Below are 25,845 nucleotides of genomic sequence, written 5' to 3'. Positions count from 1 at the left end.
CCCTGCCACCCCAGTGCCACCTCCATGGCCCCGTGTCACCGCTGTCACCTCCCTGTCACCCGGTGCCACCCCCCAGGGTCTCTGCGGGGACCCAGGTGTCCCCAGTGTCCCCAAAGTCCCCCAGGTGTCCCCCCGGTGTCCCCAGGGTCCCCAGGTGTCCCCAGGTATCCCCCAGGTGTGTCCCCAGATGTCCCCCCAGGTGTCCCCAAAGTCCCAGGTGCCCCCAAGTGTCCCCAGGTGTCCTCAGTGTCCCCAGTGTCCCCAGTGTCCCCCAGGTGTCCCCAGTGTCCCCCAGGTGTCCCCAATGTTCCCAGTGTCCCCCAGGTGTCCCCAGGTGTCCCCAGTGTCCCCCAGGTGTCCCCCCAATGTCCCCAGTGTCCCCCAGGTATCCCCAGTGTCCCCCAGGTGTCCCCAATGTCCCAGGTGTCCCCAGTGTCCCCCAGGTTTCCCCAGTGTCCCCCAGGTGTCCCCAATGTCCCCAGCTGTCCCCAATGTCCCAGGTGTCCCCAGTGTCCCCAGTGTCCCCCAGGTGTCCCCAATGTCCCCAGCTGTCCCCCGTGTCCCCAATGTCCCAGGTGTCCCCAGGTGTCCCCAATGTCCCAGGTGTCCCCAGTGTGCCCAGGTATCCCCAGTATCCCCAGTGTCCCCCAGGTGTCCCCAGGTGTCCCCAGGTGTCCCCCAGGTGTCCCCAGGTGTCCCCACCTGCCCATGGCCCCGATGGCTCCGAGCGTTTCTTCTTCACCGGGGGCTCCTCCTGGGGGGGACAGGCACAGATTTGGGATCCCCAGGTGAATTTTGGGATCCCCAGGTGAATTTTGGGTTCCCCAGGTGACTTTTGGGGTGCCCAGGTGAATTTTGGGGTGCCAAGGTGCATTTTGGGGATCCCCAGGTGAATTTTGGGGTGCCAAGGTGCATTTTGGGGTCCCCCCAGGTGAGTTTTGGGGTGCTCAGGTGAATTTTGGGATTCCCAGGTGAATTTTAGGGATCCCCAGGTGACTTTTGGGGTGCCCAGGTGAATTTTGGGGTGCCAAGGTGCATTTTGGGGATCCCCAGGTGACTTTTGGGGTGCCCAGGTGAATTTTGGGGTGCCAAGGTGCATTTTGGGGTCCCCCCAGGTGAGTTTTGGGGTGCTCAGGTGAATTTTGGGATCCCCAGGTGAATTTTGGGGATCCCCAGGTGACTTTTGGGGTGCCCAGGTGAATTGTGGGATCCCCAGGTGAATTTTGGGGTGCTCAGGTGAGTTTTGGGATACCCAGGTGTGTTTTGGGATCTCACCTGTCTGTTGGGCCCCTCCTTGCCTGCCCCAGCCGGGGGCTCTGGGATGGGGATTTTTGGGTCACAGGGTGGGTTTCAGGGTCCCCCCAGGTGGATTTTGGGGTTGTGGGGAGGGTTTTGGGGAACCCCAGGTGAATTTTGGGGTGCTCAGGTGAGTTTTGGGATACCCAGGTGTGTTTTGGGGTCTCACCTGTCTGTCGGGCCCCTCCTTGCCCGCCCCGGCCGGGGGCTCTGGGATGGGGATTTGAGATCCCAGGGAGGATTTGGGGTTCTTGGGGAAGGATTTTGGGGTCGTGGGGAGGGTTTTGGGGATCCCCAGGTGAATTTTGGGGTGCTCAGGTGAGTTTTGGGATACCCAGGTGTGTTTTGGGGGTCTCACCTGTCTGTCGGGCCCCTCCTTGCCCGCCCCGGCCGGGGGCTCTGGGATGGGGATTTGAGATCCCAGGGAGGATTTGGGGTTCTTGGGGAAGGATTTTGGGGTCGTGGGGAGGGTTTTGGGGATCCCCAGGTGAATTTTGGGGTGCTCAGGTGAGTTTTGGGATACCCAGGTGTGTTTTGGGGGTCTCACCTGTCTGTCGGGCCCCTCCTTGCCCACCGCGGACGGGGGCTCTGGGATGGGGATTTGAGATCCCAGGGAGAATTTGGGGTTCTTGGGGAAGGATTTTGGGGTCGTGGGGAGGGTTTTGGGGATCCCCAGGTGAATTTTGGGGTGCTCAGGTGAGTTTTGGGATACCCAGGTGTGTTTTGGGGTCTCACCTGTCTGTCGGGCCCCTCCTTGCCCGCCCCAGCCGGGGGCTCCTGCAGCTTCTCCGTGTACCTGAGCAGGAGGGAGTTCCCCAGGCGGGACCCCAGGAAGAGATACCCCGGCTCCAGAGGGACCATCTGGGGACACAGGTGTCCCCTGAGTGTCCCCAGGTGTCCCCTGGGCGTGCCAGGTGTGCCCAGGTGTGCCCAGGTGTGCCCAGGTGCTTACACAGGTGGTGAGGACGGAGGCGGCCGCTTTGTCGAAGTGGAAGGAGCGCACGGAGCGCATCCCGTCCGTGATCAGCGTCAGCACGTAGCTGGGACAGCAAAGGGACAGCTCAGGGGGGGACAGGGGACACCCCAAAACCCTTGGGGACACCCCCAGGTCTTTGGGGACACCCCCAAATATTTGGGGACACCCCCAGAAAAAACAGGGATCTCCCCTTGTCCCAGGGATGGAGCACGTTGTGTCCGTGATCAGCACATAGCTGGGACAGGAGGGGACAGCCCAGGGGGGCACAGGGGGACACCCCAAAACCCTTGGGGACGCCCCAAACCCTTGGGGACACCCCCAAATCCCTGGAGACCCCCCAAAAGTCATCCCAGGACCACCAGGGACCCCCCTTGTCCCAGGGACAGAGCACATCCCATCCATGATCAGTGTCAGGACACTGCTGGGACAGCGAGGGGACAGCTCATGGGGGGACAGGGGACACCCCAAATCCCCTGGAGACACCCCCGAAGTCCTTGGGGACACCCCCAAAACCCTTGGGGACACCCCCAAATATTTGGGGACACTCCCAAATCCCTGGAGACCCCCCAAAAGTCATCCCAGCACCACCAGGGACCCCCCTTGTCCCAGGGACAGAGCGCATCCCGTCCGTGATCAGTGTCAGGACACTGCTGGGACAGTGAGGGGACAGCTCATGGGGGGACAGGGGACACCCCAAAACCCCTGGCGACACCCCCAAAGTCCTTGGGGACACCCCTAAAACCCTTGGGGACACCCCAAACCCTTGGGGACACCCTCAAATCCCTGGAGACCCCCCAAAAGTCATCCCAGCACCACCAGGGACCCCCCCTTGTCCCAGGGACAGAGCACATCCCATCCATGATCAGTGTCAGGACACTGCTGGGACAGCGAGGGGACAGCTCATGGGGGGACAGGGGACACCCCAAAACCCTTGGGGACACCCCCAAAGTCCTTGGGGACACCCCCAAAACCCTCGGGGACACCCCCAAATATTTGGGGACACTCCCAAATCCCTGGAGACCCCCCAAAAGTCATCCCAGCACCACCAGGGACCCCCCTTGTCCCAGGGACAGAGCGCATCCCGTCCGTGATCAGTGTCAGGACACTGCTGGGACAGCGAGGGGACAGCTCAGGGGGGGACAGGGGACACCCCAAAATCCTTGGGGACACCCCCAGGTCTTTGGGAACACCCCCAAATATTTGGGGACACCCCCAGAAAAAACAGGGATCTCCCCTTGTCCCAGGGATGGAGCACGTTGTGTCCGTGATCAGCACATAGCTGGGACAGGAGGGGACAGCCCAGGGGGGCACAGGGGGACACCCCAAAACCCTTGGGGACGCCCCAAACCCTTGGGGACACCCCCAAATCCCTGGAGACCCCCCAAAAGTCATCCCAGCACCACCAGGGACCCCCCTTGTCCCAGGGACAGAGCACATCCCATCCGTGATCAGTGTCAGGACACAGCTGGGATACACAGGGGACAGGGGCAGGGGACACCCCAAATCCTTGGGGACACCCTAAAGTCCTTGGGGACACCCCCAGGATCCCCCAAAATCCCTGGAGATGACCCCAAGACCCCCACGGACCCCCCCTTTGTCCCAGAGGAAGGAGGGGGACAGAGCTCATCCTGTCCCTGACCAGCTCCAGGACACAGCTGGGACAGGGGGTGGCACTTTGGGGACAGGGGACACCCCAAATCCTTGGGGACACCCCGAAATCTTTGGGGACACCCCCAGGAGCCCCCAGACTCACATCTCCCCCCCCTTGAGCGAGATGACCATCTTGTCATAGGAGATGAAGGTGGCCTGGGCACAGTCCAGAGTCATCCTCACGCCCTCCTGGACCCCTGGGGACAGGGACGGGGACAGTCACAACGGGGATGGGGACAGGGACAGGGACAGGGACGGGGACAGGGATGGGGATGGGGACAGGGATGGGGACAGTCACAGTGGGGATGGGGACAGGGATGGGGACAGGGATGGAGACAGGGACAGTCACAGTGGGGATGGGGACAGGGATGGGGACAGGAACAGGAACAGTCACAGTGGGGATGGGGAGAGGGACAGGGACACGGACAGGGATGGGGACAGGGACGGGGACAGTCACAGCGGGGATGGGGAGAGGGAGAGGGACAGGGACAGGGATGGGGACAGGGACAGGGATGGGGACAGGGACAGGGACAGGGGTGGCGACAGTCACAGTAGGGATGGGGACAGGGATGGGGACAGGGACTGGGACAGGGATGGGGACAGGGACAGGGACGGGGACAGGGACAGTCACAGTGGGGATGGGGACAGGGATGGGGACAGTCACAGCAGGGATGGGGACAGGGATGGGGACAGGGACAGTGGGGATGGGGACAGGGATGGGGACAGGGACAGGGATGGGGACAGTCACAGTGGGGATGGGGACAGGGATGGGGACAGTCACAGTGGGGACGGGGACAGGGATGGGGACAGGGACAGTGGGGATGGGGACAGGGATGGGGACAGTCACAGTGGGGATGGGGACAGGGATGGGGACAGGGACAGTGGGGATGGGGACAGGGATGGGGACAGGGACAGGAACAGTCACAGTGGGGATGGGGACAGGGATGGGGACAGTCACAGTGGGGACAGGGACAGGGACAGGGACAGGGACTGGGACAGGGATGGGGACAGGGACAGGGATGGGGACAGGGACAGTCACAGTGGGGATGGGGACAGGGATAGGGACAGGGACAGTCACAGTGGGGATGGGGACAGGGATAGGGACAGGGATGGGGACAGGGACAGTCACAGTGGGGATGGGGACAGGGATAGGGACAGGGATGGGGACAGGGACAGTCACAGTGGGGATGGGGACAGGGACAGGGATGGGGACAGTTATGGGGACAGGGATGGGGATAGGGATGGGGACAAGGACAGGAACAGGGATGGGGACAGGGATAGGGATGAAGACACAGTGAATGGGAATGGGACAGGAACAGGAATGGGGACGGGGACAGGGACAGGAACAGGGACAGGGAAGGGGACAGGGACAGGAAGAGGGACAGGAACGGGAACGGGGACAGAAACGGGGAGAGGGACAGGGACAGGAACAGGGACGGGGAAGGGGACGGGGACAGGGATAGGAACAGGGAGAGGGACGGGGACATGGCAGGGATGGGGACAGGGATAGGAATAGGGACAGGAACAGGGACAGAATGGGGACAGGGACAGTGACAGGGACAGGAAAGGGGACAGGGACAGGGAAGGGCCAGGACAGGCCCGGCGGTGTCCCTTACGCAGCGGGAAGACGGTGGTGCCGCAGGTGAGGCTGTTGAGCGCCACCCCGTACGGGGGCACGCTCTGGTTCAGGTACAGCAGCGAGTTCACAGCGAAGATCACCACTCCTCCTGGGACATGGGGACATGGGGACAGTGTCACCGTCAGTGCCACCATCACCACACCATCACCACACCATCACCACTCCTCCTGGGACATGGGGACATGGGGACAGTGTCACCGTCAGTGCCACCATCACCACACCATCACCACACCATCACCACTCCTCCTGGGACATGGGGACATGGGGACAGTGTCACCGTCAGTGTCACCATCACCACACCATCACCACACCATCACCACTCCTCCTGGGACATGGGGACATGGGGACAGTGTCACCGTCAGTGCCACCATCACCACACCATCACCACACCATCACCACTCCTCCTGGGACATGGGGACATGGGGACAGTGTCACCGTCAGTGCCACCATCACCACACCATCACCACACCATCACCACTCCTCCTGGGACATGGGGACATGGGGACAGTGTCACCGTCAGTGCCACCATCACCACACCATCACCACACCATCACCACACCTCCTGGGACATGGGGACATGGGGACAGGGACAGGGACAGTGTCACCATCAGTGCCACCATCAGTGTCACCCTCACCACACCATCATCACACCATCAGCATCACCATCAGTGCCACCATCAGTGTCACCATCACCACACCATCACCACACCTCCTGGGACATGGGGACATGGGGACATGGGGACAGTGTCACCGTCAGTGCCACCATCACCACTCCTCCTAGGACATGGGGACAGTGTCAGTGTCATTGTCACCACCACACCTGTGACACTGGGGACAATGGGGACATGGGGACAGTGTCACTGTCATTGTCACCATCACCACACCTCCTGTGACATGGGGACAAGGACAGTGTCACCATCAGCACCACCACACCTCCTGCGGCACTGGGGACAGGGACAGTGTCACCATGGGAACAGAGTCACTGTCATTGTCACTGCACCCCCTGGGACATGGGGACGGTGTCACCATCAGTGCCACCGTCAGCATGCCCCCTGGGGACACCGGGGACAGTGTCATTGTCAATACTGTCATTGTCATCATCACCACTCCCCCAGGGACACAGGAACACGGGGAGAGTGTCACTGCCATTGTCAGTGTCACCGTCAGTGTCAGTGTCACCATCACCACACACCTGGGGGACATGAGGACATGGGGACAGTGTCATTGACAACACCAGCACCACCATCACTCCACAGTCACTGTCACTGTGTCACTGTCACTGTGTCACTGTGTCACGGTGTCACAGTGTCACTGTCACTGTGTCACTGTCACTGTGTCACTGTCACTGTCAATGTGTCACTGTCACTGTCACCGTGTCACTGTCACTGTGTCACAGTGTCACTGTCACTGGCACTGGCACTGTGTCACTGTGTCACTGGCACTGTGTCACTGTCACTGTCACTGTCACTGTGTCACTGTGTCACTGTCACTGTCACTGTGTCACTGTCACTGTGTCACTGTGTCACTGTCACTGTGTCACAGTGTCACTGTCACTGTCACTGGCACTGTGTCACTGTGTCACTGGCACTGTGTCACTGTCACTGTCACTGTCACTGTGTCACTGTGTCACTGTGTCACTGTCACTGTCACTGTGTCACTGTCACTGTGTCACTGTGTCACTGTCACTGTGTCACTGTCACTGTGTCACTGTCACTGTGTCACCGTGTCACTGTCACTGTCACTGTGTCACTGCGTCACTGTCACTGTGTCACTGTGTCACTGTCACTGTGTCACTGTCACTGTGTCACTGTCAGTGTCACTGACCAATGGGTTTGGGGACAGGCAGTGCCTGGGTGCAGTCGAAGGGCAGCGAGCTCAGTGACCCTGTGTCACTGTCACTGTGTCACTGTCACTGTGTCACTGTGTCACTGTCACTGTGTCACTGTGTCACTGTGTCACTGTCACTGTGTCACTGTCACTGTGTCACTGTCAGTGTCACTGACCGATGGGTTTGGGGACAGGCAGTGCCTGGGTGCAGTCGAAGGGCAGCGAGCTCAGTGACCCTGTGTCACTGTCACTGTGTCACTGTCACTGTGTCACTGTGTCACTGTCACTGTGTCACTGTGTCACTGTCACTGTGTCACTGTCAGTGTCACTGACCGATGGGTTTGGGGACAGGCAGTGCCTGGGTGCAGTCGAAGGGCAGCGAGCTCAGTGACCCTGTGTCACTGTCACTGTGTCACTGTCACTGTGTCACTGTCACTGTGTCACTGTGTCACTGTCACTGTGTCACTGTCACTGTGTCACTGTCAGTGTCACTGACCAATGGGTTTGGGGACAGGCAGTGCCTGGGTGCAGTCGAAGGGCAGCGAGCTCAGTGACCAGATGACCGGGTGGACGCGCTGCAGGATGTTCAGCGAGATGGCCACGATGCTGCAGGTGTCCTGTCGCACTGCCACCCTCCTGTGGGGACACCAGTGTCACCTCAGTGCCACCTCTGTGTCACCTGGGGGTCACAGACACACCCTGACCCCACACATGTCCTGTGGCACTGCCACCCTCCTGTGGGGACACCTGTGCCACCTCTGTGTCACCTGGGGGTCACAGGCACACCCTGACCCCACACGTGTCCTGTCGCACTGCCACCCTCCTGTGGGGACACCTGTGTCACCTCTGTGCCACCTCTGTGTCACAGACACACCCTGACCCCACACATGTCCTGTCGCACTGCCACCCTCCTGTGGGGACAACCCAATGTCCCTCACGGTGACAGTCCGACCCCTGACCCCTCAACCATGTCACTCCCTTGGGGACACCCCAATGTCACCAGGGGTGACAGACTGACCCCTGACCCATCCCCAGCCCTGTCCCTGTGACCCCAGTGTCACCCCAAACTGGCACCGACCCTGGCCCTGTGTCCCCAGTGTCACTGTCACCCCAAACTGGCACTGACCCTGGCCCTGTGTCCCCACTGTCACTGTCACCCCAAACTGGCACTGACCCTGGCCCTGTGTCCCCACTGTCACCCCAAACTGGCACTGACCCTGGCCCTGTGTCCCCACTGTCACTGTCACCCCAAACTGGCACTGACCCTGGCCCTGTGTCCCCACTGTCACTGTCACCCCAAACTGGCACTGACCCTGGCCCTGTGTCCCCACTGTCACCCCAAACTGGCACTGACCCTGGCCCTGTGTCCCCACTGTCACTGTCACCCCAAACTGGCACTGACCCTGGCCCTGTGTCCCCACTGTCACCCCAAACTGGCACTGACCCTGGCCCTGTGTCCCCACTGTCACTGTCACCCCAAACTGGCACTGACCCTGGCCCTGTGTCCCCACTGTCACCCCAAACTGGCACTGACCCTGGCCCTGTGTCCCCACTGTCACTGTCACCCCAAACTGGCACTGACCCTGTCCCTGTGTCCCCACTGTCACCCCAAACTGGCACCGACCCTGGCCCTGTGTCCCCACTGTCACCCCAAACTGGCACTGACCCTGGCCCTGTGTCCCCACTGTCACCCCAAACTGGCACCGACCCTGGCCCTGTGTCCCCACTGTCACCCCAAACTGGCACTGACCATGTCCCCACTGTCACTGTCACCCCAAACTGGCACCGACCCTGGCCCTGTGTCCCCACTGTCACCCCAAACTGGCACTGACCCTGGCCCTGTGTCCCCACTGTCACCCCAAACTGGCACTGACCCTGGCCCTGTGTCCCCACTGTCACTGTCACCCCAAACTGGCACTGACCCTGGCCCTGTGTCCCCACTGTCACTGTCACCCCAAACTGGCACTGACCCTGGCCCTGTGTCCCCACTGTCACCCCAAACTGGCACCGACCCTGTCCCTGTATCCCCACTGTCACCCCAAATTGGGCAGTGTCCCCCTGCACTGGAACTTTCCAGATCCCCCTTGGGACCCCAAAACTCCCCTGAGCCCCTAAAGCCCCCAAACCTCCTGAAATTCCCCCAAAGTGCCCCAAACCCCCCCAATCCCAAAACGGACCCAGCTCGGGTTGGGCTCGAAGAGGATCAGCAGGGTGGGCTCACAGTAGCCATGGGGCAACTGCATGGGCTGGGACCCCTCCTGCGGCCCCAAAACCCCCCCAAAACCCCCCAAATTCCCTCCAAAGCACCCCAAAAGGCCCCAAAAATTCCCCCCCAAACTCCAAAATGGAGCTGGGCCAGCTCAGGTTGGGCAGGATCAGCACTGTGGGCTCGTAGTGGCCACGCAGGAACTGCATGGGCTGAGACCCCCAAAACCCCCTGAAATGCCCCCAAACCCCCCTGAATCCTCCCCAAAACCCCCTGAATTCCACCCAAAACCCCAGAACTGACCCGGGTCAGGTCTGGTTGGGCTCGAAGAGGATCAGCAGCGTGGGCTCTTAGTAGCCGTGCAGGAACTGCATGGGCTGAGACCCTCAAAACCCCCAGAACCCCCCTAAAACTCCCCAAACCTCCCCAAAACCTCCTGAAACACCCCCAAAACAGCCCCAAATTCCCCTGGGACCCCCAAAATTGGACCCGGGCCAGGTCTGGTTGGGCTCAAAGAGGATCAGCAGCGTGGGCTCATAGTGGCCACGCAGGAAGTGCATGGGCTGAGACCCCCAAAACCCCCCTGAAACCCCCCCCAAAACTGCCCTAAATTCCCTCACACTGTCCCAAAACCCCCTGAAATGCCCCCAAAAACCCCTGAATTCCCCTCAAAACCCCAAAACTGACCCGAGCCAGGTCTGGTTGGGCTCAAAGAGGATCAGCAGCGTGGGCTCGTAGTAGCCGTGCAGGAACTGCATGGGCTGAGAGCCCCCCAAACCCCCTGAAACCCCCCCCAAAACAGCCCCAAATTCCCTCACACTGTCCCAAAACCCCCTGAAACACCCCCAGAACCCCAAAACTGACCCGGGCCAGGTCTGGTTGGGCTCAAAGAGGATCAGCAGCGTGGGCTCGTAGTGGCCACGCAGGAACTGCATGGGCTGAGACCCCCAAACCCCCTGAAACCCCCCCAAAACAGCCCCAAATTCCCTCAAACTGTCCCAAAACCCCCTGAAATGCCCCCAAAACCCCCTGAATTCCCCCCAAAACCCCAAAACTGACCCGAGCCAGGTCTGGTTGGGCTCAAAGAGGATCAGCAGCGTGGGCTCGTAGTAGCCGTGCAGGAACTGCATGGGCTGAGACCCCCAAAAGCCCCAGAACCCCCCCTAAAACTCCCCAAACCTCCCCATAATCCCCTGAAACACCCCAAAAACTGCCCCAAATTCCCCTGGGACCCCCAAAATGGACCGGGGCCAGCTCTGGTTGGGCTCGAAGAGGATCAGCAGCGTGGGCTCATAGTGGCCACGCAGGAACTGCATGGGCTGAGACCCCCAAAACCCCCTGAAATGCCCCCAAAACCCCCTGAATTCCCCCCAAAACCCCAGAACTGACCCGGGCCAGGTCTGGTTGGGCTCGAAGAGGATCAGCAGCGTGGGCTCGTAGTAGCCGTGCAGGAACTGCATGGGCTGAGACCCCCAAAACGCCCTGAAATGCCCCCAAAACCCCCTGAAACCCCCCCTAAACCCCCTGAATTCCCCCCTAAACCCCAAAACTGACCCGGGCCAGGTCTGGTTGGGCTCAAAGAGGATCAGCAGCGTGGGCTCGTAGTGGCCACGCAGGAACTGCATGGGCTGAGACCCCCAAAACCCCCTGAAACCCCCCCAAAACAGCCCTAAATTCCCTCACACTGTCCCAAAACCCCCTGAACCCCCCCCCTAAACCCCAAAACTGACCCGGGCCAGGTCTGGTTTGGCTCGAAGAGGATCAGCAGCGTGGGCTCGTAGTGGCCACGCAGGAACTGCATGGGCTGAGACCCCCAAAACCCCCTGAACCCCCCCCAAATTCCCTCAAACTGTCCCAAAACCCCCTGAAACACCCCCTAAACCCCAAAACTGACCCGGGCCAGGTCTGGTTTGACTCAAAGAGGATCAGCAGCGTGGGGTCATAGTGGCCGTGAAGGAACTGCATGGGCTGAGACCCCCAAAACCCCCTGAACCCCCCCCCAAATTCCCTCAAACTGTCCCAAAACCCCCTGAAACACCCCCTAAACCCCAAAACTGACCCGGGCCAGGTCTGGTTTGACTCAAAGAGGATCAGCAGCGTGGGGTCATAGTGGCCGTGAAGGAACTGCATGGGCTGAGACCCCCAAAACCCTGTGAAATGCCCCCAAATTCCCTCAAACTGTCCCAAAAACCCCTGAATTCCCCCAGAACCCCAAAACTGACCCGGGCCAGGTCTGGTTGGGCTCGAAGAGGATCAGCAGCGTGGGCTTGTAGTGGCCACGCAGGAACTACAGGGGCTGCAACCCCTAAAACCCCCCTGAAACCCCCCCAAAACAGCCCCAAATTCCCTCAAACTGTCCCAAAACCCCCTGAACCCCCCCCTAAACCCCAAAACTGACCCGGCCAGCTCTGGTTGGGCTCAAAGAGGATCAGCAGCGTGGGGTCGTAGTGGCCACGCAGGAAGTGCATGGGATGAGACCCCCAAAACCCCGTGAAAAGCCCCCAAATTCCCTCACACTGTCCCAAAACCCCCTGAATTCCCCCAGAACCCCAAAACTGACCCGGGCCAGGTCTGGTTGGGCTCGAAGAGGATCAGCAGCGTGGGCTCATAGTGGCCACGCAGGAACTACAGGGGCTGCAACCCCCAAAACCCCCTGAAACCCCCCCCAAAACAGCCCCAAATTCCCTCACACTGTCCCAAAACCCTCTGAAATGCCCCCAAAACCCCCTGAATTCCCCCCAAAACCCCAGAACTGACCCGGGTCAGGTCTGGTTGGGCTCGAAGGGGATCAGCAGCGTGGGCTCGTAGTGGCCACGCAGGAACTGCATGGGCTGAGACCCTCAAAACCCCCAGAACCCCCCTAAAACTCCCCAAACCTCCCCAAAACCTCCTGAAACACCCCCAAATTCCCCTGGGACCCCCCAAAATTGGACCTGGGCCAGGTCTGGTTGGGCTCAAAGAGGATGAGCAGCGTGGGCTCGTAGTGGCCACGCAGGAATTGCATGGGCTGAGACCCCCAAAACCCCCTGAACCCCCCCCAAAACTGCCCTAAATTCCCTCACACTGTCCCAAAACCCCCTGAAATGCCCCCAAAACCCCCTGAATTCCCCCCAAAACCCCAAAACTGACCCGAGCCAGGTCTGGTTGGGCTCAAAGAGGATCAGCAGCGTGGGCTTCTAGTAGCCGTGCAGGAACTGCATGGGCTGAGACCCCCAAAACCCCCTGAAACCCCCCCAAAACAGCCCCAGATTCCCTCAAACTGTCCCAAAACCCCCTGAAACGCCCCCCAAACCCCCTGAATTCCCCCCAAAACCCCAAAACTGACCCGGGTCAGCTCTGGTTGGGTCAAAGAGGATCAGCAGCGTGGGCTCGTAGTGGCCACGCAGGAACTGCATGGGCTGAGACCCCCAAAACCCCCTGAAACCCCCCCAAAACAGCCCCAAATTCCCTCAAACTGTCCCAAAACCCCCTGAACCCCCCCCTAAACCCCAAAACTGACCCGGGCCAGGTCTGGTTTGGCTCAAAGAGAATCAGCAGCGTGGGGTCATAGTGGCCACGCAGGAAGTGCATGGACTGAGACCCCCAAAACCCCGTGAAATGCCCCCAAATTCCCTCAAACTGTCCCAAAACCCCCTGAATTCCCCCAGAACCCCAAAACTGACCCGGGTCAGGTCTGGTTGGGCTCGAAGAGGATCAGCAGCGTGGGCTCGTAGTAGCCGTGCAGGAACTGCATGGGCTGAGACCACCAAAACCCCCTGAAACCCCCCCAAAACAGCCCCAAATTCCCTCAAACTGTCCCAAAACCCCCTGAATTCCCCCAGAACCCCAAAACTGACCCGGGCCAGCTCAGGTTTGGCTCGAAGAGGATCAGCAGTGTGGGCTCGTAGTAGCCGTGCAGGAACTGCATGGGCTGAGACCCCCAAAACCCCGTGAAACCCCCCCAAATTCCCTCAAACTGTCCCAAAACCCCCTGAAACACCCCCTAAACCCCAGAACTGACCCGGGCCAGGTCTGGTTGGGCTCGAAGAGGATCAGCAGCGTGGGCTCGTAGTAGCCGTGCAGGAACTGCATGTCGATGATGTTGAGCAGTTTCTCGTCCAGCTCCCGCACGTCGATGATGTAGCTGGGCAGGAAACTCGACTTCTGCCTGCAGAGATGGGGGTTCAGGGGGGTCTGCCCGGCTTTTGGGGGGCCCTGGGGGGGGGGGTCTGGGGGGGGTCTGTCTCACCCCTCTCCCACCAGCCCCTCGTGCTCGTCGGCCAGCGAGTCGCGGCGGAAGGGCAGCACCACCAGGCGCGTGCCGTAGATCAGCATCACCGCGCAGCGCCCGTCGGGGTCCACGCGCACGCGGGGCGTGTGCACGTTCTGCACGAAGCCGTCCTGGAAAAATGGGGGGTTCGGGGTGTTTGGGGTGGCTCTGGAACCCCAAAATCCATCCCACAGCCCCGTGTGCACGTTCTGCATGAAGCTGTCCTAAAAAACAGGAATTTGGGGTGGCTTTGGAACCCCAAAATCCATCCCAGAGTGACCCCCACACCTGCACAAGGGGCGTGTGCACGTTCTGCACGAAGCTGTGCTGGAAAAATGGGGGGTTCGGGGTGTTTGGGGTGGCTCTGGAACCCCCAAAATCCATCCCAGAGTGACCCCAAACCCACACGTGGGGCAAGTGCACGTTCTGCACGAAGCCGTCCTGGAAAAATGGGGGGTTTGGGGTGTTTGGGGTGGCTCTGGAACCCCCAAAATCCATCCCACAGCCCCGTGTGCACGTTCTGCACGAAGCCGTCCTGGAAAAATGGAGGGTTTGGGATGTTTGGGGTGGCTCTGGAACCCCAAAATCCATCCCAGAGCCCTGTGTGCACGTTCTGCACGAAGCCGTCCTAAAAGACAGGAATTTGGGGTGGCTCTGGAACCCCAAAATCCATCCCAGAGCTCTGTGTGCACAAAGCCATCCTAAAAAATGGGATTTGGGGTGTTTGGGGTGGCTCTGGAACCCCAAAATCCATCCCAGAGTGACCCCACACCCGCACGCGGGGCGTGTGCACGTTCTGCACGAAGCCGTCCTGGAAAAATGGGGGGTTCGGGGTGTTTGGGGTGGCTCTGGAACCCCAGAATCCATCCCACAGTTCTGTGTGCACAAAGCCATCCTAAAAAACGGGGTTCAGGGTGTGTGGGGTGGCTCTGGAACCCCAAAATCCATCCCAGAGTGACCCCACACCCGCACACGGGGCGTGTGCACGTTCTGCACGAAGCCGTCCTAAAAAACAGGAATTTGGGGTGGCTCTGGAACCCCAAAATCCATCCCAGAGTGACCCCACACCTGCACAAGGGGCGTGTGCACGTTCTGCACGAAGCCGTCCTAAAAGACAGGAATTTGGGGTGGCTCTGGAACCCCAAAATCCATCCCAGAGTGACCCCAAACCCACACACGGGGCGTGTGCACGTTCTGCACGAAGCCGTCCTGGAAAAATGGGGGGTTTGGGGTGTTTGGGGTGGCTCTGGAACCCCAAAATCCATCCCAGAGACCAGTTCTGAATGAAGCCATCCTGGAAAAATGGGGGGTTTGGGGTGTTTGGGGTGGCTCTGGAGCCCCAAAATCCATCCCAGAGTGACCCCAAACCCACACACGGGGCGTGTGCACGTTCTGCACGAAGCCATCCTGGAAAAATGGGGGGTTTGGGGTGTTTGGGGTGGCTCTGGAACCCCAAAATCCATCCCAGAGACCAGTTCTGAATGAAGCCATCCTGGAAAAATGGGGGGTTTGGGGTGTTTGGGGTGGCTCTGGAGCCCCAAAATCCATCCCAGAGTGACCCCAAACCCACACACGGGGCGTGTGCACGTTCTGCACGAAGCCGTCCTGGAAAAATGGGGGGTTTGGGGTGTTTGGGGTGGCTCTGGAACCCCAAAATCCATCCCAGAGACCAGTTCTGAATGAAGCCATCCTGGAAAAATGGGGGGTTTGGGGTGTTTGGGGTGGCTCTGGAACCCCAAAATCCATCCCAGAGCTCTGTGTGCACGAAGCCATCCTAAAAATGGGGATTTGGGGAGTTTGGGGTGGCTCTGAAACCCCAAAATCCATCCCAGAGCTCAGTTCTGAATGAAGCCGTCCTAAAAAATGGGGTTTGGGGTGGCTCTGGAACCCCAAAATCCATCCCAGAGCCCTGTGTGCACGTTCTGCACGAAGCCGTCCTGGAAAAATGGGGGGTTCGGGGTGTTTGGGGTGGCTCTGGAACCCCAAAATCCATCCCAGAGACCAGTTCTGAATGAAGCCATCCTGGAAAAATGGGGGGTTTGGGTTGTTTGGGGTGGCTCTGGAACCCCAAAATCCATCCCAGAGCTCTGTGTGCACGAAGCCATCCTAAAAATGGGGATTTGGGGAGTTTGGGGTGGCTCTGGAACCCCAAAATCCATCCCAGAGTGACCCCACACCTGCACAAGGGGCGTGTGCACGTTCTGCACGAAGCCGTCCTGGAAAAATGGGGGGTTTGGGATGTTTGGGGTGGCTCTGGAACCCCAAAATCCATCCCAGAGCTCTGTGTGCACAAAGCCATCCTAAAAAACGGGGTTCAGGGTGTGTGGGGTGGGTCTGGAACCCCAAAATCCATCCCAGAGTGACCCCACACCCGCACACGGGGCGTGTGCACGTTCTGCACGAAGCCATCCTAAAAAACAGGAATTTGGGGTGGCTCTGGAACCCCAAAATCCATCCCAGAGCTCTGTGTGCACAAAACCATCCTAAAAAATGGGATTTGGGGTGTTTGGGGTGGCTCTGGAACCCCAAAATCCATCCCAGAGCTCAGTTCTGCACGAAGCCATCCTAAAAAATGGGGTTTGGGGTGTTTGGGGGGGCTCTGGGATTTGGGAACCCCAAAATCCGTTCTGGGGGGAAATGAGGGAATTTGGGGTTCTGGGGGTCTGGGGAACCCCAAAATCTGCAGGGAAATGAGGGAATTTGGGGAACCCCAAAATCCGGGGGAAATGAGGGAATTTGGGATTGTGGGATTTGGGGAACCCCGAAATCTGGAGGAATGAGGGAATTTGGGGATCTGAGGAACCCCAAAATCCCGGGGGAATGAGGGAATTTGGGGGTTGGGAAAACCCCAAAATATGGGGGAAATGACGGATTTTGGGGTTGGGGGATTTAGGGAACCCCAAAATCTGGGGGAATGAGGGAATTTGGTGATCTGGGGAACCCCAAAATCTGGGGGGAATGAGGGATTTTGGGGGGTGGGGGAACCCCAAAATCTGGGGGGAATGAGGGAATTTGGGGGTTGGGGGAACCCCAAAATGCAGGGGAATGAGGGATTTTGGGGATCTGGGGAACCCCAAAATCTGGGGAAATGAGGGAATTTGGGAACCCCAAAATCTGCGGGGAATGAGGGAATTTGGGATCTGGGGTGTGGGGAACCCCAAAATCCGGGGGGGAAATGAGGGATTTTGGGGATTGGGGGAACCCCAAAATCTGGGGGAAATGAGGGATTTTGGGGTTGTGGGATTTGGGGAAGCCCAAAATCCAGGGGGAATGAGGGAATTTGGGGATCTGGGGAACCCCAAAATCCCGGGGGAATGAGGGAATTTGGGGGTTGGGGTACCCCAAAATCCGGGGGGAATGAGGGATTTTGGGGGGTGGCCCCACCCGCAGCTCCGGCTCCTCGAAGTAGTGCAGGGACAGAGTCTTGAGGTCGTGGGTGCCGGGGTCGTACTCCACCACCGAGAGCTGAGGGAACAGCACCCCAAAAACCGGTTAGGGCACCCCAAAATCATCCACTGCACCCCACAGTTATCTACAGCACCCCAAATTCATCCCCAGCACTCCAAAACTGAGTCACAGCACCCCAAAACCCATAATGGCACCCCGAAATGGAGTCACCGCACCCCAAATCGGGGTCGTACTCCACCACTGAGAGCTGAGGGAACAGCACCCCAAAAACCGGTTAGGGCACCCCAAAATCATCTACAGCACCCCAGAATCATCCACAGCACCCCAAAATCATCCACAGCACCCCAAAACTGAGTCACAGCACCCCAAAATCCATACTGGCACCCCAAAACGGGGTCGTACTCCACCACTGAGAGCTGAGGGAACAGCACCCCAAAAACCGGTTAGGGCACCCCAAAATCATCCACAGCACCCCAAAATCATCCACAGCACCCCAAAACTGAGTCACAGCACCCCACAGTTATCTACAGCACCCCAAAACTGAGTCACAGCACCCCAAAATCCATAATGGCACCCCAAATCGGGGTCGTACTCCACCACTGAGAGCTGAGGGAACAGCACCCCAAAAACCGGTTAGGGCACCCCAAAATCATCCACAGCACCCCAAAATCATCCACAGCACCCCAAAACTGAGTCACAGCACCCCACAGTTATCTACAGCACCCCAAAACTGAGTCACAGCACCCCAAAATCCATAATGGCACCCCAAATCGGGGTCGTACTCCACCACCGAGAGCTGAGGGAACAGCACCCCAAAAACCGGTTAGGGCACCCCAAAATCTTCCACAGCACCCCAAAATCATCCACAGCACCCCAAAAACGGGTTAGGGCACCCCAAAATCATCCACAGCACCCCAAAATCCATAATGGCACCCCAAAATGGGGTCGTACTCCACCACCGAGAGCTGAGGGAACAGCACCCCAAAAACCGGTTAGGGCACCCCAAAATCATCCACAGCACCCCAAAATCATCCCCAGCACCCCAAAACTGAGTCACAGCACCCCAAAATCCATAATGGCACCCCAAAGTTATCAACAGCACCCCAAAATCATCCCCAGCACCCCAAAATCCGCACTGGGGTTTTGTGGGATCTTTCTCGGGGTCTTCTTTTTGGGGTTCTTTGGGATTTTTTGGGGTTTTTCTGGGATTTTTGGGGGATTTTTTGGGGTTTTCTGGGATTTTTGGGGGATCTTTTGGGGTTCTTCGGGATTTTTGGGGATATTTTGGGGTTTTCTGGGATTTTTGGGGATATTTTGGGGTTTTCTGGCATTTTTGGGGGATTTTTTTTGGTTTTTCTGGGATTTTTGGGGGATTTTTTTGGGTTTTCTGGGATTTTGGGGGGATTTTTTGGGGTTTTCTGGGATTTTTGGGGATATTTTGGGGATTTTTTTGGGGTTCTTTGGTTATTTTGGGGGTTTTCTGGGGTTCTTTGGGATATTTTGGGGTTTTCTGGGTTTGTGATTTTTTTGGATTTTTTGGGGGATTTTCTGGGATTTTTTTGAGTTTTTTTGGGATTTTTTTTTGTCATTTTCTGAGTTTCTTTGTGATTTTTTTTGGATTTTTTGTGGTTTTTTTTCTGATTTTTTGTCATTTTCTGGGTTTCTTTGTGATTTTTTTGATTTTTTTTTGTTTTTTTCTGATTTTTTTTGTCATTTTCTGAGTTTCTTTGGGTTTTTTTTTTATTTTTTTTGGGTTTTTTTTGGTGATTTTTTTGTGGTTTTCTACATTTCTTTGTGATTTTTTTTTTGTCATTTTCTGAGTTCCTTTGTGATTTTTTTTTTGACTTTTTGTCATTTTCTGGGTTTCTTTGGTTTTTTTTTTTTATTTTTTTGTGATTTTTTTCTGATTTTTTTGTCATTTTCTGAGTTTCTTTGTTGGGGTTTTTTTATTTTTTTGTGGGTGTTTTTTGTGGTTTTTTTTGTGATTTTTTTTTGTCATTTTCCTGGGTTTCTTCGTTATTTTTTGAATTTTTTTTTTTTTTTGTGATTTTTTTGTCATTTTCTGGGTTTCTTTGTGATTTTTTTTGGGGGTTTTTTTGTGATTTTTTTGTCATTTTCTGAGTTCCTTCGTGATTTTTTTGATTTTTTTGGGGTTTTTTTCTGATTTTTTTGTCATTTTCTGAGTTTCTTTGGGGTTTTTTTTTTTTTTTGTGGTTTTTTTTGTGGTTTTTTTTGTGGTTTTCTACATTTCTTTGTGATTTTTTTTTATTTTTTTGTCATTTTCTGAGTTTCTTTGTGATTTTTTTTTTGACTTTTTGTCATTTTCTGAGTTTCTCCGTTATTTTTTTGAATTTTTTTTTTGGTTTTTTTTTTTATTTTTTTGTCATTTTCTGACTTTCTTCGTTATTTTTTTTAATTTTTTGTGGGTTTTTTTTTTTTTTTGTCGTTTTCTGAGTTCCTTCGTAATTTTTTTTGAATTTTTTTGTGATTTTTTTGTCATTTTCTGAGTTTCTTTGTTGTTTTTTTTTAATTTTTTGTCATTTTCTGAGTTTCTTTGTTGGTTTTTTGGGATTTTTTTGTCATTTATTGAGTTTCTTTGTCTGTTTTTTTTATTTCTTTGCGGGTTTTTATTTTTTTGTGGTTTTTTAAATTTTTTTGTCATTTTCTGGGTTTCTTTGGGATTTTTTTGGATTTTTTTTTTGTTTTTTTTTTTAATTTTTTTGTCATTTTCTGAGTTTCTTCGTTATTTTTTTGAATTTTTTTTTTGTTTTTTTTGTGCTTTTTTGTCATTTTCTGAGTTTCTTTGTTATTTTTTGGGGTTTTTTTGTGGTTTTTTTTGATTTTTTTTTGTCATTTTCGGACTTTCATCTTTTTTTTTTTATTTTTTTATGGTTTTTTTTTTTTTTTTTGTCATTTTCTGAGTTCCTTCGTTATTTTTTTTTGAATTTTTTTGTGATTTTTTTTGGATTTTTTTGTCATTTTCTGAGTTCCTTCGTGATTTTTTAAATTTTTTTTTGGCTGTTATTTTTTGTTATATTTTTAAAATTTTTTTTTGGTGTTATTTTTTGTTATATATTTTTTTTTTTGTGTTATTTTTTGTTATATTTTTAAATTTTTTTGGTGTTATTTTTTGTTATATTTTAAATTTTTTTGGTGTTATTTTTGTTATATTTTTAAATTTTTTTTGGTGTTATTTTTTGTTATATATTTTTTTTTTTGGCTGTTATTTTTTGTTATATATTTTTTTTTTTGGTCTTATTTTTTGTTATATTTTTTTTTTTGGCTGTTATTTTTTGTTATATTTTGAATTTTTTTTTGGTGTTTTTTTGTTTTTTTCTTTTTTTGGCTGTTATTTTTTGTTATATTTTAAATTTTTTTTTGTGTTATTTTTTGTTATATATTTTTTTTTGGGCTGTTATTTTTTGTTATATTTTAATTTTTTTGGTGTCATTTTTTGTTATATTTTTAATTTTTTTTTGGTGTTATTTTTTGTTATATTTTGAATTTTTTTTTTGTGGTTTTTTTTTTTTTTTTGGCTGTTATTTTTTGTTATATATATATTTTTTGGGCTGTTATTTTTTGTTATATTTTGAATTGTTTTTTTGGTGTTATTTTTTTTTTTTTTTTGCGGTTATTTTTTGTCATATATTTTTTTATTCGGTGTTATTTTTTGTTATATTTTTAAATTTTTTTTGCCGTCATTTTTTGTTATATTTTAATTTTTTTGGGCTGTTATTTTTTGTTATATTTTAATTTTTTTTAGACATTGCCGCGTGGGGTTTTCGCTCTCCCCGGCCGCACGCGGCTCTTGGGAGCCCGGCTGCGGCGCAGCTTCCTCGTGCTGCCGGCGTTTGCTGCCGCGGCTTCCCGGACCCGGCTCCGTGCCCCGGGCGCGTGGGCTGGCCAGCCTCCGTCACCGTGCGCTAGGGACCCGGCAAAGAGGAGGGAATTTGTCCATTCGCTCCGTGCGTGGCAGGATCGGTTCATTGGTCACACGCGGCGCGGTTCGATGGAAAGACGCGACCGCTCCCGGCACTCGCATGGGAGAAAACGGCGCCTGGCTGCCGGCGGGACAGGGCTTTCTGGAGGGGCGGGGCGAGAGGATCCACGGCCGGCCGGCCAATAGGGGCGGCTGCCGCGGCTTCCCGGACCCGGCTCCGTGCCCCGGGCGCGTGGGCTGGCAGCCTCCGTCACCGTGCGCTAGGGACCCGGCAAAGAGGAGGGAATTTGTCCATTCGCTCCGTGCTTGGCAGGATCGGTTCATTGGTCACACGCGGCGCGGTTCGATGGAAAGGCGCCACCGCTCCCGGCACTCGCATGGGAGAAAACGGCGCCTGGCTGCCGGCGGGACAGGGCTTTCTGGAGGGGTGGGGCGAGAGGATCCACGGCCGGCCGGCCAATAGGGGCGGCTGCCGCGGCGGTGACGCCACAACCGCGACCAACCAGAGAACCCCGCAGGGTGTGTGGTGGCTGTATGATGCCTTTATCCCCAATCGTCTGCCCTGTTTATGTTGAAGTCTCGTTCCAAGAGTGAAAGGAGGAGGGAAGAAGCTCAGGGTTTGTTTTCAAAAAACTCACTCCCTCCTCTACGTTCCTGCTCCGGGACGGTGTTGTCTGCGGACGGACGGACAGCGAGACAGAGCTCTCCTTTGCTTTTTCTAGTTAGTTTTAGCTAACTGAGGCAGAGAAGTTCCCTGGACTGTGGTTTTTTTTTCCCTTTCTCTGGATCTGCTCTGGACTGAACACCAGAAGAGCATCAGCAGCTCACACCTGTGGCCCAGCGGGCCGGGCCCGGGGGCCGCGGCATTGCCAGCGCCGGAAGGACTGGTCAGAGACTGAGTGAGCTGAGCTGCAGCCCGGGGGGATTTGCTCTGAATGTGTCTCTCTTGGAGTGGCAAGAAGTCTCATTGTTTAATATTTTCTAAGTTCTCTTGTGTAATAAACAGGTTTTTTCCACTTTTTTCCCTCCGGAGGTATTTTCTCCCGAACTGGGCTGGGGGGAGGGGCCAATTGAATCTGCTTTCCTAAGGAACCCTTTTGTGTGGGGGGGGGGAGAGGGGAATTCTTTCCCCAGACTTGCCCTGAACCAGGAGAGGCGGGGCGCCGAGCCAGAGCGGGCGGAGCGGGATCGTGTGGCCAGCACGGGGTTCCCCGGGGCCGGACGGCGCGGTGGTTACAGGAGCGGCACGGGGGGAAGATCCGGCAGCGTGGGGCCAGAAACCGCGGGATTACAGAACTTGACTTATTTTAACATAAATTAAAAACCCAAACTCCGGGACGCAACAAGACGTGTCCCCCCCTTACCTTGGCATCCTTGAAGCTGAGCAGCAGCGCGTCCCTCTTGGCTCCAGCCAGCTGCACGCTGGCCATGGACATGACATTCCCAAAAAACGAGACGAGGCCAGCAGCTCCAGCTTCTCCCGCTGCCCTTTGCCCTCTGGGGGGGAAAAAAATCGGATTTTTTAGCATTTTTTTTGAGGTTTCCTCAAAATTCTGCACCCCTCAAAATGAAAAATTCAATAATTGAGGGGTTTGTGGGCTTGGGATTTTTGTTGTTGATTTTTTTTTGTTGTGGCTCTGTTGAAAATGAATGAAATGAAATATTTTCAGGGTTAATTGTGATTAAATTAAGTGGAAATGTCTCTCAAGGGTGAGGTTTTGGGGGGTTTTCTGAAATTTGGGGTTGTTGGGAGAGGCAGGGATAAGGTAGGGAGTCCAGAAGTGCTTGGGAAGGGGGAAATTGTCCCAAAAAAGGGGGGAAATCAGCCCAAAAATGGGGAGGAAATCAGCCCAAAAAGGGGAAAATTAACCAAAAACTGAGGAAATCAGCCCAAAAAGGGTGAAAAGATCCAAAAAATGGGAAAATTAACCAAAAAAATGAGGAAATCAGCCCAAAAATGGGAGGAAATCAGCCCAAAAATGGGAGTGAATCAGCCCAAAAAGGAGAAAATTATCCCAAAAAAGGGGGGAAAATTAACCAAAAAATGAGGAAATCAGCCCAAAAAGGGTGAAAACATCCAAAAAATGGGAAAATTAACCAAAAAATGAGGAAATCAGCCCAAAAATGGGAGGAAATCAGCCCAAAAAGGGGGAAAAGATCCAAAAAAGGGGAAAATTAACCAAAAAATGAGGAAATCAGCCCAAAAAAAAAGGAGAAATCAGCCCAAAAAGGAGAAAATTATCCCAAACAATGAGGAAATCAGCCAAAAATGTGAGGAAATCAGCCCAAAAAGGAGAAAATTATCCCCAAAAGGGGAAAATTAACCAAAAAATGAGGAAATCAGCCCAAAAATGGGAGGAAATCAGCCCAAAAAATGGAGGAAATCAGCCCAAAAAGGGTGAAAAGATCCAAAAAAGGGGAAAATTAACCAAAAAAATGAGGAAATCAGCCCAAAAATGGGAGGAAATCAGCCCAAAAAGGAGAAAATTATTAAAAAAAAAAGGAAATAATCCCAAAAAGGAGAGGAGAAGTATTAAAAAAAATTTAAAAATCATCCCAAAAAGGAGAAAATGATCCAAAAAATGAGGAATTCAGACCAAAATGGGGGAAATGATCCCAAAAAATGAGGAAATCAGCCCAAAAAGGGGAAAATTATCCAAAAAAATGGAGAAATCAGCCCAAAAAGGAGAGAATTATTTAAAAAAAAAAGAGGAAATCAGCCCAAAAAGGGGAAAAATTATCCAAAAAATGGAGAAATCACCCCAAAAAGGAGACAATCATCAAAAAAAAAAAGAGCAAAACAGCCCGAAAAATGAGGAAAATTTCCCCAAAATTGGAGAAACCACCCAAAAACGGAGAAAATTATCCCAAAAAAAAAGAGCAGAATCATCCCCCAAAAAGGCAGAAAATCCCCCCAAACATTCCAAATCCCCCCAAAAATTCCCAAATCCCCAAAAATTCCCAAATCCCAAAAAATTCCCAAGTGCCCCCAAAAATTCCCAACCAAAATTCCCAATCCCCCCCACAAATTCCCAAATCCCCACCAAATTCCCAAATCCCCAAAAATTCCCTTCAAAAGTTCCCAAATCCCCCCAAAAAATTCCCAAATCCCAAAAAATTCCCAAATGCCCCCCAAAAATTCCCAAATCCCCCAAAAAATTCCCCAAATCCCCCAAAAATTCCCAAATCCCCCCAAAAATTCCCAAAAATCCCCCAAAATTCCCAAATGCCCCAAAAATTCCCAAATCCCCCCAAAAATTCCCAAATCCCCCAAAAAATTCCGAAATCCCTTCAAAAATTCCCAAATCCCCCAAAAATTCCCAAATCCCCCCCAAAAATTCCCAAATCCCCCAAAAAATTCCCAAATCCCAAAAAATTCCCCAATCCACAAAAAATTCCCAAATCCCCAAAAATTCCCAAATCGCCCCAAAAATTCCCAAAGGCCCCCAAAAAATTCCCAAATCCCCCCCCCAAAAATTCCCAAAAATCCCCAAAAAATTCCCAAATCCCCCCAAAAAATTCCCAAAAATCCCCAAAAATTCCCAAATCCCCCAAAAATTCCCAAATCCCCCCAAAAATTCCCTTCAAAAATTCCCCAAATCCCCCAAAAAATTCCAAATCCCCCAAAAAATTCCCAAATCTCCCCAAAAATTCCCAAATGCCCCAAAAATTCCCCAAAAATCCCAAAAAAATTCCCAAAAATCCCCCAAAAATTCCAAATTCCTCACCCCCATTCCGGTCTCCTTTGCCTGGGGCCTGTGAGGGAAAATGAAGAATTTCTAAAACTGACCCAAAATTTGGGAGTTTTGGGGAAAAAAAAAAATAAAGGGAGGGGAAATGGAATTTGGGGGAAAATTTGGGGAAATTTGGGGGAAATTTTGGGGAACATGGGGAAATTTGGGGGGAAATTGGGGGAGGAAATGGGGAAATTTGGGGGAAAATTGGGGGAAATTTGGGGGAATTTTGGGGGAAATTGGGGGGAAATTGGGGGAAATGGGAAAATTTGAGGGGGAAAATTGGGGGAGGAAATTGGGGAAATTTGGGGGGAAATTTGGGGGGATTTGGGGGGGAAATGGGGAAAATTGGGGGGAATTTTGGGGGGGAAATCGGGGAAGATTGAGGGGAACAATGGAGACCATTTGAGGGGAAATTTGGGGAACTTTGGGGGGAAATTTTGGGGAAAAATGGGGAAATTTGGGGGGAAATTTGGGGGAAACTTTGGGGGGAATTCGGGGAAATTGGGGGACTTTGAGGGGGAAACTTGGGGGAGGAAAATTGGGGAAAATTTGGGGGGAAATTTGGGGGAATTTTGGGGGGAATTTGAGAAATCTGGGGGGGAATGGGGAAATTGGGGGGAAATTGGGGGAATTTTATGGGGGAAATGGAGAAATTTGAGGGGAAAAGTTGAGGGAGGAAATTGGGGGACTTTGGGGGGAAATTTGGGGGAAAACTGGGGAAATTTGAGGGGGAAATTGGGGGAGGAAATGGGGAAATTTGGGGGAAATTTGGGGAAAATTTGGGGGAATTTTGGGGGAAATTGGGGGAATTTGAGGGGGAAATTGGGGAGGAAATGGGGAAACTTGGGGGGAAATTTGGGGAAATTTGGGGGGAATTGGGGGGAAATTGGGGGAATTTGGGGGAAAAAGGAGAAATT

General features: G+C 53.6%; 1 protein-coding gene across 1 annotated transcript in view; it reads right to left on the bottom strand.

Annotated features, from left to right (window-relative positions):
* CPSF1 (cleavage and polyadenylation specific factor 1) overlaps nucleotides 1–22,688 on the bottom strand; it is a gene marked incomplete at its 5' end in the record, with an annotated part of 78,605 nt that extends 55,917 nt beyond the window's left edge. Inside the window, 11 exon segments of the mRNA XM_053969310.1 lie at nucleotides 703–754; nucleotides 2,032–2,157; nucleotides 2,249–2,336; nucleotides 4,026–4,119; nucleotides 5,539–5,649; nucleotides 7,885–8,024; nucleotides 13,595–13,741; nucleotides 13,823–13,974; nucleotides 17,228–17,308; nucleotides 22,556–22,647; nucleotides 22,650–22,688. Of these exon segments, the coding sequence (XP_053825285.1) occupies nucleotides 703–754; nucleotides 2,032–2,157; nucleotides 2,249–2,336; nucleotides 4,026–4,119; nucleotides 5,539–5,649; nucleotides 7,885–8,024; nucleotides 13,595–13,741; nucleotides 13,823–13,974; nucleotides 17,228–17,308; nucleotides 22,556–22,647; nucleotides 22,650–22,688 (1,122 nt within the window).
* Between the last annotated feature and the right edge of the window lie 3,157 nt (nucleotides 22,689–25,845).

This window comes from Vidua macroura, unplaced genomic scaffold, assembly GCF_024509145.1.
Source record: "Vidua macroura isolate BioBank_ID:100142 unplaced genomic scaffold, ASM2450914v1 whyUn_scaffold_172, whole genome shotgun sequence".
Lineage (NCBI taxonomy): Eukaryota > Metazoa > Chordata > Aves > Passeriformes > Viduidae > Vidua > Vidua macroura.
Note: the sequence above shows the minus strand (reverse complement) of the source record. Positions and strands in the feature narration are given on the sequence as shown.